The sequence below is a fragment of the Marmota marmota genome, unplaced genomic scaffold (assembly GCF_001458135.2).
Source record: "Marmota marmota marmota unplaced genomic scaffold, marMar, whole genome shotgun sequence".
NCBI lineage: Eukaryota > Metazoa > Chordata > Mammalia > Rodentia > Sciuridae > Marmota > Marmota marmota.
The window spans coordinates 34,685,748-34,701,675 of NW_026000240.1; the positions used below are offsets into that span (position 1 = coordinate 34,685,748).

Genomic DNA, 15,928 nt, shown 5'->3' on the forward strand with positions numbered 1-15,928 from the left:
TTTTTTTTTTTTTTTTTTTTTTTTTTTAAGGTAATCGGATAACAGGGCTATCCTTTTGCTTTTGTCAAAGGTTCCTGCTTTTGCTCATCTATGAAATAGATTCCTGGCAGGAAGCTCTGTGAATTCAGTGGAAGAGTTATTTATCCTTGAGCTTACTGTCCACTGGGGCAGTACACTTGAGTGTAAAACACACCCCTTCCTTGAAGGAGTTTCCAGCTGGTGGTCCAAGCTGATATTTGTGGGAAAACACTTACAGCATGCTGTGAGGGCCTCATTCAAGGCCCTGCAGTCTAGTCTATGGGTGATAAGTTAGAGGTGTGTCTTGACCTTATCCAGTAAAGGAGACAAGGCCAGGTGGGCTGGACCTGGGAGGAACTAAGCTACCCTCAGCTATTCAGGTGGGACCTCTCCTTCAGTGAGAGGTCTTAGATGGTTAGGGTTGGCTGGATGTTCAGAAAACCTGCCCAAGCCAGGTGTGGTGATACATACCTGTAATCCCAATGACTCAGGAGGCTGAGGCAGGAAGATCACAAGTTCAAGGCCAGCCTTAGCAACTTAGTGAGACCCTGTCTCAAGAAAAAAAAAAAAAAATCTGCCCAAGGAAATGGACCAGAGAGTGGGTGAAGATAGGGCAAGAGGTAAGTTCTTGGTATAGCCTTAAGTAGTATAGGTGGGGGTTATTCTTCCAACCAGTTTGTTATCTGACTGCAAGCCACACTCAGACCCAAAGGGCTACTAGGTAGAAGGCAGGGTTTCCCATCTTTTTTTTTTTTTCCTTTTTAGTTGTTGATGGACCTATTTATTTACTTATTTATATGCAGTGCTGAGAATCGAACCCAGTGCCTCACACATGCAAATGCTTGCCTGAGCTACAACCCCAGCCCCCATCAAAGAGACATCTTTGACCCTTGTGAAGAAGTGACTAGCATGACACTATATCTGGGCCTTGGCCGACTTTAGACAGAACTGACAAGGCCAACTCTGAGAAGGGAGCCTTGGCAGTATCATTGAAGAACTGTCCCATCAATGCAAATTTGCCATGTGCCAGGTTGGAGGGCAGGGGGGGAAGTATACTGGGTTTTCTGTGCTCATGTCCTTGTTGCTTCTCCTTATCCTTGGCATGGTGCAGGTTTTGGTTCTCTGCAGGAACTTGATAGGTTACACAGACTGTCCCCACATTGGTGGCACAGAGAAGCTGAAGCATCAGGAGTGGGCAGTGGCCATTGTTGGATGTGTTGCCTGGCAGCATTGTTACTCTACCCTCTGGTGGCCTAGGGCTCATGTGAATACCTTCTAGTAGACTTTCCCATCTCCCCCAAAGTGGTGCCTCCAAGGATCTGCCCCATGAAAACAGGCTCTGGCCTGTGCCCTACCCACATGGGCTTTTCTCTTCTTCACCTCTTGCAAGGACTCTGCTAAAAGCCTATTCTAACACAGGTCTTAGTGGTTTGGGGGATTCTCTAGAAATGAAAACATCAGAGTTAAGAGGGGTGTACTGATCCAAGTTGACTCTGCTTCCTGGGCTGAGCTAAGGGAGGTACTGAATTCCAGTCTTTCCCAGAGACCCTTGCCAGGAGGCTTCAGATACCCCTATCCAGGAAAGGGAGAATTAATGAACCTGTCCTTGGATGTGTGTAAGTGCCCAAGCAGGTACCCATCTCCAGGGACTTGCCATTCCACCCATCTGCCCTGGATCGTTAGATCTGCCCACTCTCATGCATCAAATTCAGAACTATTCCTGGTGGCTGGCCATGGATAGCCTGGTGGTCAGTCTGGCAGACATCCAACTGGCCTTCTCATCCTGGAGGCGCCCTAGAGCTAGAAGGAAAGACTCCAGAGCCTTCCGGTCCTCATTCTGATGGCAGCATGGGCTGAAATTCAGTCTCAGGGGAGTTCTGGGTGCTGCATGGAGAATGGATTCTGGGGGAGGAATCTATGTGGTAGGGAGAGAGGGCAGATTACAGAGGAAGGGTGCAGGATATGTGCCAAGAGAAACCCAGAGTGACCTGTCCTCTCTCCTCTGGCCCCAGGCAACTGGCTCTGAAGGCCCTCAATGAGCGGCTGAAGAGAGTGGAGGACCAGTCCACCTGGCCCAGCATGGATGATGATGAAGAAGAATCTGGGGCCAAAGTGGACAGCCCCCTGCTCTCAGAAAAGGCTCCCACATCCCCAGGAAAGGGGGCTACTCCTGAATCCAGCCTTATCACCTTCGAGGCAGCTCCCCCCAAACTGTAACTCCAGACCACCTTGAGTGTAGCCCCTCCTCTCCCAAGCCCTCAATGATGCCTCTCAGCTACCCCAGGGCACTGACTGCTCTAAGAGGGAAGAAGGCCTGCTGGAGCCTTCCATGGCCACTTGCTGTCTCTCACCAACACTACCCAGGACCCTTGCTACCTGGTTCTGACTCCAGATAACCACTATCCTGGGCATGGGACCTCTGAGGCATCAGCCAATCCAGAACTCCATCTGAGGTGAGACTATACCTCAGCCCCAAATGACTACAGGAACGCTGGTGCCACAGCTCCTGGGCTGGCCCTCACATCTGAAACTGGTTGCCAAGAGCCCTTAGCCCTGTCAAGGCAAGGATTTGCATTTGCCAAAAATGTTCTGGGGGCCCAGCCAGTGCAGGAGCCAACACAAGGCTGTACATCCCTGCCCACCCCCAGGAAGACTGTGTTCATGTCAGGATTTCTTGTTTCCCTCTGCTGTGGCCGTGACTGCTTCTGGGCCAGAACAGCCACAGCTCCCAGGTATTTTCTACAGGACCACTTGAGTGGGCAACCAAGCCCAGCCTCACAGTATCAATAAAGCAGTTCTTTGAGGTATGACTCCTACACTTTGTCAAGCTACCTTGTACAGTCTCACATGCTCAACTTAGATAGTCTTTACTCTGGATCCAAGGGCTCTCCATGGCAACTCCAGCTGGATAAAAAGCCCACTGCCCCAGTATACCTTCCTTCCACCACTATATGCCTACTGCCAAGTGGCCTTCCCAGAGCCATTGCCTCAGAGCCTTATTCTTTTTCCTCTCTCTAGTCCCCATTTAGGAGGCCCTCTGCCCCTACCCAGAGGATCTGACAGTTGAGGTTCTCTCCATCATGAGTTGTTCTTGCCCATGACTCACCACAAAGACAGAGTATTCTGCTCTTGACACCTATGGAGATAGCCCATTCCCAGCTCCCATCCTGTCAGTCTGTATCTAGCCCCCACAGTGTGGATGTTCCAGGAGTCAGAAGCTGGGAGATGGGTAGGATATGTAACTGTACCATTCACAACATGGGAGGCTCAACAGCCATATCCTAGGGACTTGTGTGCTAGGAGAACTACCATTCAGAGAGGGCCCCCACCTTGCTAAGCTGCCTACTTCTTAATGCTGACAGCATTAGTTAGAACCACCTCCAACTCTAAGCTGCTCCTCCCATCAGTCTTTTCAGTCATTTTTATTTCACTTTTTTCTCTCCAATAATTAAACCAGTACAATTATAAGCTGCATTGTTGTGCAGGCAGTCTTGAAATCCCAGCTTCATCCAGACACGTGATCCATATGCTCCTCTGGGATGCAGCAAAAGGAGAAGGACAGAGGAGGCACTCTAGCACGAAGAGCAAAAATGTCACATATGGGTCTCCTACTGCTCCAGTGCCTGAAGTATCCCCTGACCCAATCAGCTAAAAGAGTTCAGGAGGTCCCCAGCCCCAGAATGCTGAGAGGCAAATCCAGGCTTCCCTTGGCTAGGAAGAGTTCATGGTTGGATCCTCTTGCGATATAGGTAGGCATTGCTCACCTGATTCATAATGACCAAGCTGGTAAGGACAGGGCATAGCACAGCCAGGTACCAGGCTCCACCAGTGACAGTGGCAGTGAACCAGAGTGAGCACATGCCCAACAAGAGGCTGGTACTACCCAGCAGGTAGCCCACCAGCCCAGAAGTGGCATGGTATAGCTTGAGCTTTGCCAGGGGCCATCGGGGCAGCAGCTTGGGGTAAAGCAGCCCCACCCCACCTGAGCACTGCAGCCCTGCCCATAGCACGGCTAGCAGTCCTGCCTGTCCGTGCCGTGTAGCCAAGTGGGCTTTGCCAAGCTGCTCTTTGTGGAGGATGACAAGACCAAGGCCCAGCAGTGCACACAGTAGAGCCAGCAGCTGCAGCACCCAGTGGCAGCGTGCCCGGCCCTTCCGTGACAGGGAGCGCAGCAACGAACTCTCAGGAGAGAACACCAATAGTGCCTCGGTCATCAGGAAGGAGAACTGAGGAGACGGAGAAGGAAACTCAAGTGAGGGTGCTGTCCCAGCAAAAAAAAAATAAGAGGGCTTTAGATGATCCTCTTAGTTGTCAGTGCACCTGAGCTGATTCCCCTTCTTAATTTTCTCCCCAGCAAAACTACCCATTTAGTGGGGCAGAACATCTTCCTTAAATAGTCAGTGACAGATACCTCTTCACACATCTTCCTAGATGCTATTCTGAAATGTCATCTCTGTTGTTACCTAGCAAACAAGGTCTGAGATGTAGCACTTATAAATGATTCAAAACCTTTGTTTCTCTCCCATGGGGATGTATGGATACAATTTCTTGGCAAGAGCTGACCACATGGGTGCACTGTTTCAGGGAAAATAAGACACATATCACCACAAACTTAAGGTAAAAAGGGTCATCCAAATGCAATTTCTCAGCTTCCTGCCTGGAGATGGGAGAAGTCTCATTTGTGTTTAAACCTTCCCATTTATCCTAGGTTTTTTGTTTGTTTGTTTTTGATGTATATGTGGTACTGGGGATTGAACCCTGGAGAACTATGTCAAGCACTTTTAATTTATTTTTTTGTTTTGAGATAGGGTTTGTCTCAGTTGCCAAGATTGGCCTTGAACTTGCAATCCTCTTGTCTCAGCCTCCCCAGTAGCTAGGATTACAGGTATACACCACCACACCCAGCTATACTGGGTCTCAAATACTATGATTCAAGTCAGGAACATATCCGGACAAGATTTGAAGCATGCAACTCCTCCAAATAGACACTAAATGTCCACAAGGAGTCAAAGGCTATCAGGGTCACCACCCATACCCATGCTCCCACCCATGAGAGCTGCCCATACCCACTACTTACAGCCAGAGACATAAGCACAGGGTGCCAGGAAAACAGGCCTGGAATGAGAAGAGGAGTCCTCATGGGGCTGAGGCAAGAAGAAACCAGCAATACCAATCCCTACAGGTTGAGGAATAAGGGCAGCCCATCACCTAAGAAGGTGCTGCCAAAATGTGAGCCGCGCCCCGCTAGCTGCAGCAAGCTGATTCCACACCTGTTCTCTCTTCCTAGACCACAGGCCATGCATGCTTGCCACTCCTCTCTCTCCTTCCCCCAGCACCTCCCAAGAGGTGCACCAAGACAAGAAAAGGATAACCATGGGCTCTATGGGGCTTGGCCAAGCTGTCAGAGCCCCCACCCATGTTTCATCCAGAGTATCATCCCTTCTACACAAAATATTCCTCAGCCAGCCAGCCCTGATCCCAAGAGTTAGGCCCAAGGCTTCCTACTGCCCTTGCTCCCCCAGGAAAAGTTGCCTTTCCTTTCCCAGAAGTCAACTATGAATTCTACTTACTGGAACCAGGCCTGGCGAGCACAGCCACAAAGATGGTAAAGCCCAGGGCCACAAGGTGGGCTGCAGCCCCAGAAGCAGTGCGCAGAGCTCGGTAGATGTGCGACTCGGTCTCCACAGAAAGGGCCATGGTCAGTTAGGCCGGTAGCTGTAGCCTGAAAACAAAGTAGCATTGGCAAGGGTCGGGTGCCCCAGTAGGACAGTTCCACACCTCTCGCTGGAAGAAGAGTTGCAGGGCAAGAATGCCACCCTCTTCCAAGAAGTTATGGTAGGAAAAAACAGACCAAGACCAGTACCGGAAATAGTCACAACTGGCCAGGAGAGGACTGGCAGCCCCGTCAGGATCTACCTGCATCTAAATTGGTATTGATCTCTAGCCCACTTTTCAGGTAGGATACGCAAGACCACATAAGACTACAAATTCCAGCATGCATCACCCTGTCGCTGGTGGGAACGCCAGGTGGGAGCGCGTGAAGCACTGCGGGAATTGTAGTTCCCAGATGTGTCCCACTTACAGCCTGAATCCCTTCGTGCAGTGCTCCCCACCAAGTGCCGCTAGCACGCTGTCCCTTCATGCTAGGAATCTGCCTACCTCACTTGCAGCGCCGATCAGACGTGGTGGTTTCCTCCAAAAAAATGCTGGATAACCAGGACGCTACCGCGCACGCCGCCGCTCCGTCGCGGAGCCGCTTCACTTCCGGGTGCGACATCTACCCACCCGGGACTTCCTGGGAAGAGCCCCCCCAAGCCCCGCCTCTGAATCTCGCTACGCAGACTCTACTGAGCAGACAGCCTCTCGAGTGTGCGTGTGTGTGTGTGTGTGTGTGTGTGCGCGCGCGCGCGCGCACGACTGCATGACACAGTGGCCCAGGCCTCAGGGCTGTTTTCTGACCAGTGTTCCCAAGAATAGGGGTGTCTCCGCGCGAACGACAAGGAGCTACGGACCCAGGACTCGCTAGCGCCATGGGCAGCAGCTGCCGCATCGAATGCATATTCTTCAGCGAGTTCCACCCCACGCTGGGACCAAAGATCACCTATCAGGTGCTGCCCGGGCTCGCGAGACTAGGCGGGGAGAGGGACACTCTCGGGAGCTCAGCTGACTGACATAGCACTGAATCCCCTTGCTGCACGCGGGTATCTCTATCCATTCCCGGATAACCATGAATAGAAAGGATAACAGACCCAGGTCCCCCGGCTCCTGTTGTGATGAAGGAAACATACTATGTCACATGAGCCGTGCTTTGGGGAAATCCAATTGTAAGGTTCAGGGGAGGTGTCAGGTCCCATGGAAGGTGGGGGTGAGTGGTCTGAGAGAATTCCTGGATTGGAACTTAAATGATGCATAGCAAATTAGATGATGGAGGAAAGTGTTCCAAGTATAGGGAGCAACAAATGCAAAAGCCAAGAAGCCTGTGAGAACACAGTATGTGTTTGAAAACACCAAGGAGTGTTAGGCCTGGGTGAATGAGAGAGAGGAAAATGCTAGAGAAAAGTACTTATACCTGAAGGTGGTAATGGGTGGTGCACCTATGAATGCACCCTGTGCACTCCACCCAGTCCCAATGTCTAGTCAGGGGCTTCTTGCCACTTCCTTCCCCAGGTCCCTGAAGACTTCATCTCCAGGGAGCTGTTTGACACCGTCCAAGTGTACATCATCACCAAGCCAGAGCTACAAAACAAGCTCATCACTGTGTGAGGCCCTGGCTGGGTGTGGGATGAACGGGTCCCAAGAGGAGGGAACAGACTTGGGGAGGCCTAACTCTGTTCCATTCATCCAGCACAGCCATGGAAAAGAAGCTGATCGGCTGCCCTGTGTGCATTGAGCACAAGAAGTATAGCCGCAATGCTCTCCTCTTCAACCTGGGGTTCGTGTGTGATGCCCAGGCCAAGACCTGTGCCCTGGAGCCCATTGTTAAAAAGCTGGCTGGCTACCTGACCACATTGGAGGTCTGCAACATGATAGGCTTGGGTGTATGGGCAGGCAAAGTTGGGAAAAGTGTTCCTATGTCTCCAAAGTCTTCTTGATCCTGACAGCTAGCTCAGGACCCAGGCAGGGCATCTAGTTAGTCAGGTGCCCTGGGGTATACCCACTATGCTGTCTATGCTCTGTCCAGCTAGAGAGCAGTTTCGTGTCCACAGAGGAGAGCAAGCAGAAGTTGGTGCCCATAATGACCATCTTACTGGAGGAGCTGAATGCTTCTGGCCGGTGCACTCTACCCATTGGTATGACCCAGCCTCTGCAAGAACAACAGAAGGGGAGGTATGGGAAAGTGGCAGAAGGTGAGCACAGCCTTTGGGGGGAAAAGGACAAGACTTTTGAATAAACTGGTGGCCAGGAAATAGCCAGAGGCTGAGGTGATGTCCTGGGTACAGTACATGATGGGGCTGGGCATGGGGGGCAGCCAGCAGAGCTATCCAGCTCTGCTCCTTGTGTATATTCCTTCCCCTTTGGACCTCAGTTTCTCACTCCATAAAAGGGGAAGAATGACCCTCCCCAGAGCCACCTGCCTGCCTCAAGGGATACTGGAAAGGCTGGATGGTAATTGAGGGCCTCTCAGGAGAGATGGCACTGAGAATATGGGTGGGGTCCCCTGCAGATGAATCCAACACCATCCACTTGAAGGTGATTGAACAGCGGCCAGACCCTCCTGTGGCCCAAGAGTATGATGTACCTGTCTTTACTAAGGACAAGGAGGATTTCTTCAACTCACAGTGGGACCTCACCACCCAACAGGTGTGCCAGTTGTCCCTGAGTAGCATCACCTTGTCTTGGCCACAGCACTGGCCTCATCCTAACCCCACTGACCTTGCCCTGCTCTGCCAGATCCTGCCATACATCGATGGTTTCCGCCATGTCCAGAAGATCTCTGCTGAGGCAGATGTGGAGCTCAACCTAGTGCGCATTGCCATACAGAACCTACTGTGAGTAGGGCAATAGTCATGCCTAGCATAAGGTCACCAGCCAGGGAAGAATCTAGGTCCCTGAGTATGGAGCTGGAAAGGTCTAGTCTTCAGAAGCTGAGCTCAGCTCTCTCTCTTAGGTACTATGGTGTTGTGACACTGGTGTCCATTCTCCAGGTAGGTAAATTTGGGATATGGTTCAGCAATGTCTGGCCCAGCCTCCCAGCCCCTCACTCAGGTCCCTGTGCCTTCTGCTATTCTCTAGTACTCCAACGTGTACTGTCCAACACCCAAGGTCCAGGATCTTGTAGATGACAAGTCCCTACAGGAGGCATGTCTATCCTACGTGACCAAGCAAGGTAGTAGTGGGCTCTGGGGAGATATCTTGGGAAGGGGAGGGTCACTTGGTGAGCTGATCCTGGCACCCACAGGGCACAAAAGAGCCAGTCTCCGGGATGTGTTCCAACTGTACTGCAGCCTGAGCCCTGGTACTACTGTACGAGACCTCATCGGCCGCCACTCCCAACAGCTACAGCATGTTGATGAACGGTCAGAGGGCCATTCCTTGGGAAATGAGGGGGTTGCCTGAGGGAAGGTGGACCCTCTTTGTCTCTCTGGAGGAACCCTGGGTCAGAAGAAGCAGGGTATTCCCAGTGAGAAGAATCGTGGCACTGCTAAACCAGGGAGGATTCCTGGGGATGATGAGCTTGCAGGGCAGTCTGGCTCTGAGATAGAATTGAACAGAAGGCTGCAGGAAAGAGTTGGTCTGGCTATAAGGAGGACTGACCAGAGCATCATACTTCTTCCCCAATCCTCACCCCAGGAAACTGATCCAGTTTGGGCTAATGAAGAATCTCATCCGACGACTACAGAAATATCCTGTGCGGGTGTCTCGAGAGGAGCGAAGCCACCCTGCCCGGCTTTACACAGGCTGTCACAGCTATGATGAGATCTGCTGCAAGACAGGTGGAGGCATGCAGTGGGGCAGACAGGGTGAGGTCAGGGCACTGTGGGTAGGCCAAGATCACTGACCTCACCTCCCCCACCCCACCCAGGCATGAGTTACCATGAGCTGGATGAGCGTCTGGAGAATGACCCCAACATCATCATCTGCTGGAAGTGAAGCTTTCCTGAATGATTATATTGCTGTGGCTACTCCCTCCTGCTAAACCCACATGGGGACTAGACAAGTAGGCTAGTTCATATCCTCTGTAGGTTGACTCTTAGTTCTGTAAATAAAATCAATGACTTCAACCTGCCTTTATTCATTTATTTATTTTTGCGGTATGGGGATTGAACTCAAGGGCACTCTTATCACATCCCCAGCCTTTTATTTTCAGTCAGAATCTCTCTAAGTTGCCCAAGCTGGCCTTGAACTTTTAACCATCCTTCCTCAGCCTGTGGAGTAGCTAGGATTACAGGTATTATAGGCACCCCAGCTGCCTCAACCTTTTACTGAGTGCTGCCTCCGCTGTGGACAACCTAGCCTTAAATGAGCCAGTCAAGGTCCGGGCGCTCTGGAGCGCCATCTGATGGGCATGGCCAGCAATGGCCAAGTGAACATGCTGTTGTAAACTGAAGCAGCAAGAAACAGAGGTGATGAACAGTTTGAGTTCCGAGGGAAGCAGGGATTGCTCTGGATTAGATAAGCAAAACAGACCTAGGTGAAGTGATTTAAACTGAGCCTTGAACTAGGAAAAGTATTCCAATAGAAGAAACAAATGCAAAACCCTGAAGCATGTATGAGGAACCCAAGGCAAGCCCATGGGACTGGATCATGGGAGACCAAAGAGAGCCAAAAATACAAGCCAAAGACTTCCAGGCATGATGACATATGCCTCTACTCCCAGCTACTCAAGAGGCCAAGGCAGGAGGATTGCGAGTTTGAGGCCAGCCTGGACAATTTAGCAAGATCCTGTCTCTAAAATAGAAAGGGATGGGGAATGCAGCTCAGTGGTAGAACTTTCATGTGCTAGGCCTGGGTTCAATCCCCAGTACCCTCACAGCGCTCCGCCCCCCCTCCCTCACGTCTAAATCCTGAGGTAGGAGAAAGGCAAGAAGTAGAACCTGCAAAACTCTGGGAAGCCACGTCTGACCCAGTATTTTCTTGCGGGGAGGGCGGCGGGGGTGGTTACCGAGGATTGAACTTGGGCTGTGGGCCACTGAGCCACATCCCCAGCCCTATTTTGTATATTATTTAGAGACAGGGTCTTACTGAGTTGCTTTTAGCCCCTCACTTTTGCTGAGGCTGGCTTTGAACTTGTGATCCTCCTGCCTCAGTCTCCTGAGCCCCTGGAATACACCGGCAGTATTTTTTAAATATATATACTTTTAATGGTAGATGGACACAATACCTTTATTTATATTTATGTGGTGCTGAGGATTGAACCCAGTGCCTCACACATGCTAGGCAAGCACACTACCACTGAGCTACAACCCAGCCCCTAATCCAGTATTTTGAGGGTCAGAGATAATCAAAGAACCGCCCTCCTGCAAAGGAGTAATGTCTGATGTACACCTTTAAGAATTCTGGCTGCTGGGAAGGGTCCAGAGTGGAAGTAGATCTAGTGAAAAGGCTGATGCAGCTACCCCCATTAAAGTAATAGCAGTCTGAAGTAGAATGGAACGACGTTGTGGGTCCTGGGCAATACTTAGGGAGTAGATCCAACTGGTGATGCTGGGTACAAGAAATAAGGAGGAAGCCTTGAAGAGGAACATCCTAGAGGATCAAGACAGTCCAGCTGCAGGAGGAGCTGGCGGGGTCACTGGCTGACTTGAAAATTAGGGAAAGAGTTGGTGGAGTTCAGGAGAGACTTCGCGGGCGCACCTGGTTGTGAGGAAGAAAACTTTATGACAGTCGCAGTAGGGTTACTATTGGCAGCGGAGTAGGCGTGGCAAGCGGGGGGGGGGGGGGNGGGGGTGAGTGGTCTGAGAGAATTCCTGGATTGGAACTTAAATGATGCATAGCAAATTAGATGATGGAGGAAAGTGTTCCAAGTATAGGGAGCAACAAATGCAAAAGCCACCGGCATAGGTGGACCTAGGCTTCACTGCGCAGACGCCAAGCTGTTTCCATGGCGGCGAGGACGCACGCGCTCCAACCGACAGGCAACTGTCCGGTCCCAGAGTCCAGTCCTGCTGAAGTCTGTCCTCCTAAAGTGTATCATCTCCTCCGCCCCAACTGCTACCCGAAGTCAGCCAGACTCTGGCCCCAACATGGACCTGGAATTGCTGCTGCCCGGGGAAGCTGACGTACTGGTGCGGGGTCTGCGCAGTTTCCCCCTGCGCGAGATGGGCTCTGAAGGGTGAGGCAGCTGGGTCAGACAGAGTTACCAGGTCCTTGAATGGGGGGACCTTGGGACTGACATTGGGGAAGGGGTTGCTCAATGTGAGGGGGCCCCCAGGTGGAGAGGCAAAGCTCTTCAAGATAGGAGTATATGGCTCCTAAGCCCCTTCTGGATCCTCAGGATCAGATTTGGCTTCAATAGGATCTAGCCACACTTCTGATGCACACATGTGTGCCCAAATACTACATACATACCCTCTGTAACAGGTGGAACCAGCAGCATGAGAACCTGGAGAAGCTGAACATGCAAGCCATCCTTGATGCTACTGTCAGCCAAGGCGAGCCCATCCAGGAGCTGCTAGTCACCCATGGGAAGGTACCCCAAGGTCACAGACAGTATTCCTGCCTTCCCTCCCACAACACCCACTACACCCCTTGGGAACACATGGATGCCTGCTCTTCCCTCTGGCCTGGTATAACTGTTCTCCCTGAAGGGGAAAGAGGAATGTGTTGCATTTCCTTTTGTCCCCCAATTAGACAAGACCCAGGCATGCCAGACCTGTGTTAGGACATGGATTGATTAGGGGGAAAGTCATGGACACTAAAACAGCTTAGGCTGTAGCGGGGAGACTCCTGAAGTGGGAGTGGTGCCTTGACTTGAAAGGAAACAGCCTTTCCAACATGAGGGTTGGGGAGTTAGAAAACAGGGAGATGACCTGAGATATCACTTGACAAAAGATTTCTCCACAAGAAAAAGGCAGAGCACACTACTAGGGGATGGGGCAGAAATAGGGCACTGTAAAGGGCCTTGAGTAAGAATGAGACTTAGGCACACAAGAGCCTTGGAGGGTCAGAGGACAAGGACAAGAAGGGAGGGCATGAGCAGGAGGGCTAGCCTAAAAGAGATAGGGAGGAGGGGATAAGAGTGCAGATGCAGAGAGGCAAGGCAGTTGGGACAGAGCAAGGGCTAGTCACAGGTAGCAGGGGAGTGTCCCCATAGATGTTGGAACATCTGGAAATAAATGTCTAAGATGCAGGAGAAAAGTCAGGAAGGGTACTTGTAGGGCCTGGGAGAGTCCAGAGACCTGGGGAAGTTTGAGAGATGAGCTAACAGAGCCAGGGATGGGAGGGTTGCCAGGCAAAGAAGGTCCACCTCATTCCTGTCCTTTCCCCATGCTTCAAAGATCCCGACACTGGTGGAAGAGCTAATTGCAGTGGAGATGTGGAAGCAGAAGGTATTCCCTGTGCTATGCAAAGTGGAGGACTTCAAGCCCCAGAACACTTTCCCCATATACATGGTGGTGAGTTAGGTCCCTGGCGCACACCTCATCCCTTTCAGAGCAGAGAGCCATGGCCCAGGGAAGACAGAATGCCTAGGTAGTCCCTATGCCTGTCTTGCAGCCCAGGCCCTGTCCTCCCCTTTTTTTGATAGGTACACCATGAAGCCTCCATTATCAACCTCCTAGAGACTGTGTTCTTCCACAAGGTGAGGCACTATTCCTGCCCAAGGGCCACTGCTCTGGGCAGGGATTATTTGATTGTGTCCATGTGGGGAGGACATCGGAGACAGAAAGTTTCCTCTCCTCCTTTCCCTCAGGAGGTATGTGAGTCAGCAGAAGACACCATCTTGGACCTGGTGGATTATTGCCATCGCAAACTGACACTGCTGGTGGCCCGAACTGGCCGTGGTGGCCCCCATGAGGAAGAAGGGCCCCAGGATGGTACCCCTATGCAGGTGAACTGAGGTTTCCTGGGGTTGGCAAAGCCTAGATGTGGGTTTCCCAAGGCCTGTGCAGCAGGGGGTGGTCTAGCTTGAACACTGTGTGCCCCCAGGAGCTGCAGAAGCAGGCAGAACTAATGGAATTTGAGATCTCACTGAAGGCTCTCTCAGTGTTGCGCTACATTACAGATTGTGTGGACAGGTGGGCAGTCCTCCCAAGTCTGGGGCCTACAGTAGAGGGACAGAATACTGTGCCTATAGCCTCTGCTCACCTCCCTGCCTGCCACCCCCCCCACACACCCCTAGCCTTTCACTGAGCATCCTGAGCCGCATGCTCAGCACCCACAACCTACCCTGCCTCCTGGTGGAACTACTGGAGCACAGTCCCTGGAGCCGGCGGGAAGGAAGTAAGATCTTCCCCTCACACCTACCTAAGCCCCAGCCCATTGCTACTAGAACATCCTTCAGATTAAAGTGGGAAACCTGTAGTTCAAACCCTACCCGACCCCCAGCCCGCAGAGTTTACCAGAATGCTTCACCCAAGATGGGATGAGACCTTGGCTTTGCAGCAGGCAAGGCTCATGAGTCCACTACTGAGCATTCATCCTGCTCTGGGGCCAGCAAAACCACAACCTGGGCAAGTCCTGTGGCCCTCCCACCTTGCCCAGCCTGTGGGAAATTCCACAGTACACACAGCTGGCTTGATCAAAGATGGCTACATCCAGTGTGCTGGGTCTTCTCCCCAGGCAAGCTGCAAAGATTCGAGGGTGGTCATTGGCAGACAGTAACCCCCCCAGAGCAGCAAAAGCTGAGCAAGTTGGATGGGCAAGTGTGGATCGCCCTGTACAACCTGTTGCTAAGCCCCGAGGCCCGGGCCCGCTACTGCCTCACAAGCTTTGCTAAGGGACAGCTACTCAAGGTGGGGAGCTCCCCTCGACTAGTCCCCACAGCCCAGCACTGCTCCACTTCATCCCACCCCTACTGAATTCCTGCTGGTCACCTTTGCCCATCTTCTTCCACCCTAGTCCACCTTTCATAATTTGAGCTTCAGGTGACCTGGTGGGACATAAGCCCCACAGGTACCCTTAGTCCACTTTCCCTTCTCCTTTGGCCAGCACCCATTTCACACTGGCTTTCCCTGGATATTCTTGCAGCTTCGGGCCTTCCTGACAGACACACTACTTGACCAGTTGCCCAACCTGGCAGACCTGAAAAGTTTCCTGGCCCACCTGGCCCTGGTCGAAACCCAGGCCCCTAAGAAGGAACTGGTATTGGAACAGGTAGGCATCTGGAAAGTTAATCACTCAGGACCACTGTCCACTTTGCCAGCTTCTTCCTGTCCCTTCTATTACTCTCCCCTAGATCCCAGAAATCTGGGAGCGGCTAGAGCAAGAGAATAGAGGCAAATGGCAGGCAATTGCCAAGCATCAGCTTCGGCATGTGTTCAACCCCTCTGAGCAGGACCTTAGGCTACAGGCACGAAGGTAAGTACATCTGAGCTGGCAAAGGGGGTGGATGGAAATCAGGAGGCATGGACTGGGCAAGGGTGCTTCTGTGTTCCAACCTGTCAAACCCAGTGAGGGCCGCTTGACTGCTCCACTAGGTGGGCTGAGACCTACAGGCTGGATGTGCTAGAAGCAGTGGCTCCAGAGAGGCCCCGCTGCGCCTACTGCAATGCAGAGGCCTCCAAGCGCTGCTCGAGATGCCAGAATGAGTGGTATTGCTGCAGGTGAGGGTATCCTAGGATGACCTTAGTCCCCTAAACCCCACTCCCAGATCCCCACCCCAGCACTGCCATCCTCACCTGGCCCACCTGCCTGCAGGGAGTGCCAAGTCAAGCACTGGGAGAAGCATGGGAAGGCTTGTGTCCTGGCAGCCCAGGGTGGCAAAGCTAAGTGAGGGCTGCAGCCGCTGAGGGCCGTCCAATACAACCCAACCCGAATGCACCCCTGAACCTCAGGATCTCTGTCTGGCCTCTGCCCCTCTACCGGACCCCAATCTCCCTGGTGGTGAGCACAGCCGGTCAAGTAGAGCTACTGAGCTACCCCCACATCCCACAGATGAAGGCTCCCCACTTCCTGCCCCACCCGGCAGATAGGCGGAGGGCGAGGATGCAGTCTCAGAAAACTGGGGCAGGCGGCCTGGGTGGGGTGGGGGTGGGGCCGTGGGAGAGGGCCGGATGTGGGGACCCTCTTCCTCTAGCACAGTAAAGTTAACCCCCAGAAACATTCCTGTCTCCGTGTGGCACTTTTCGGTCGTCGTCTGGGCGTGCGGAAATGGAGGATAAAAGGAAAGGGAGGGAAAGGGTTCTTCGAGAAAGTCCCTCCATCCAGCTCCGCCTGCAGGCCAATACTGTCAGCTCTAACAGGTTTCTATTTGGCCGCTCTCCCCGCTCTTTCCCTCTGCCCTGCCTGGATCCTGGGGGCGGTGCCGAAG

The 15,928-nt window shown here is 52.4% G+C and overlaps 4 protein-coding genes across 16 annotated transcripts in view; 3 read left to right on the plus strand and 1 right to left on the minus strand.

Annotated features, from left to right (window-relative positions):
• Window positions 1-2,828, plus strand: part of Tmem115 (transmembrane protein 115) — a 5,079-nt gene extending 2,251 nt beyond the window's left edge. The window contains exon 2 of the mRNA XM_015487139.2: window positions 2,031-2,828. Coding sequence (XP_015342625.1) covers window positions 2,031-2,235 — 205 coding nt within the window. The 3' untranslated portion in view covers window positions 2,236-2,828. The remainder of the gene's footprint in view (window positions 1-2,030) is intronic.
• Window positions 2,829-3,421: 593 nt separating this feature from the next.
• On the minus strand, window positions 3,422-6,323 carry LOC107143447 (transmembrane reductase CYB561D2). 4 transcript variants are annotated; one of them, XM_048794302.1, is made up of 4 exons: window positions 6,178-6,323; window positions 5,589-5,740; window positions 5,096-5,194; window positions 3,422-4,279 (listed from the first exon to the last, which is right to left on the minus strand). In XM_048794302.1, exons 2-4 carry the CDS (start codon window positions 5,713-5,715, stop codon window positions 3,741-3,743), a joined length of 765 nt encoding a protein of 254 aa, XP_048650259.1. In that variant the 5' UTR covers window positions 5,716-5,740; window positions 6,178-6,323; the 3' UTR covers window positions 3,422-3,740. The 4 variants fall into 4 exon arrangements, with proteins under 4 accessions (XP_048650259.1, XP_015342626.1, XP_048650260.1 ...); XM_015487140.2 differs by having other exon boundaries at window positions 3,422-4,244; window positions 5,096-5,133; window positions 6,178-6,319; XM_048794303.1 differs by lacking the exon at window positions 6,178-6,323 and adding an exon at window positions 5,882-6,084.
• A 44-nt stretch (window positions 6,324-6,367) lies between these two features.
• Nprl2 (NPR2 like, GATOR1 complex subunit) lies at window positions 6,368-9,740 on the plus strand. 8 transcript variants are annotated; one of them, XM_048794298.1, is made up of 11 exons: window positions 6,375-6,626; window positions 7,186-7,277; window positions 7,364-7,532; window positions 7,700-7,865; window positions 8,183-8,319; window positions 8,410-8,507; window positions 8,627-8,663; window positions 8,752-8,845; window positions 8,918-9,035; window positions 9,310-9,458; window positions 9,542-9,740. In XM_048794298.1, exons 1-11 carry the CDS (start codon window positions 6,549-6,551, stop codon window positions 9,607-9,609), a joined length of 1,206 nt encoding a protein of 401 aa, XP_048650255.1. In that variant the 5' UTR covers window positions 6,375-6,548; the 3' UTR covers window positions 9,610-9,740. The 8 variants fall into 8 exon arrangements, with proteins under 8 accessions (XP_048650250.1, XP_048650252.1, XP_048650253.1 ...); XM_048794299.1 differs by having other exon boundaries at window positions 6,380-6,626; window positions 7,700-7,808; XM_015487138.2 differs by having other exon boundaries at window positions 6,385-6,626; window positions 7,700-7,808; window positions 9,310-9,452.
• A 1,817-nt stretch (window positions 9,741-11,557) lies between these two features.
• Window positions 11,558-15,720, plus strand: Zmynd10 (zinc finger MYND-type containing 10). Of its 3 annotated transcripts, none has more exons than XM_015487145.2 (12): window positions 11,558-11,791; window positions 12,040-12,148; window positions 12,957-13,073; window positions 13,205-13,258; window positions 13,370-13,507; window positions 13,606-13,694; window positions 13,799-13,899; window positions 14,239-14,411; window positions 14,647-14,772; window positions 14,855-14,976; window positions 15,096-15,221; window positions 15,316-15,720. In XM_015487145.2, the coding sequence occupies exons 1-12, from the start codon at window positions 11,703-11,705 to the stop codon at window positions 15,389-15,391; spliced, it is 1,320 nt and encodes a 439-aa protein (XP_015342631.1). In that variant the 5' UTR covers window positions 11,558-11,702; the 3' UTR covers window positions 15,392-15,720. The 3 variants fall into 3 exon arrangements, with proteins under 3 accessions (XP_015342631.1, XP_048650249.1, XP_048650248.1); XM_048794292.1 differs by having other exon boundaries at window positions 11,589-11,744; XM_048794291.1 differs by having other exon boundaries at window positions 11,752-11,791; window positions 12,040-12,245.
• The last annotated feature ends 208 nt before the right edge of the window (window positions 15,721-15,928 follow it).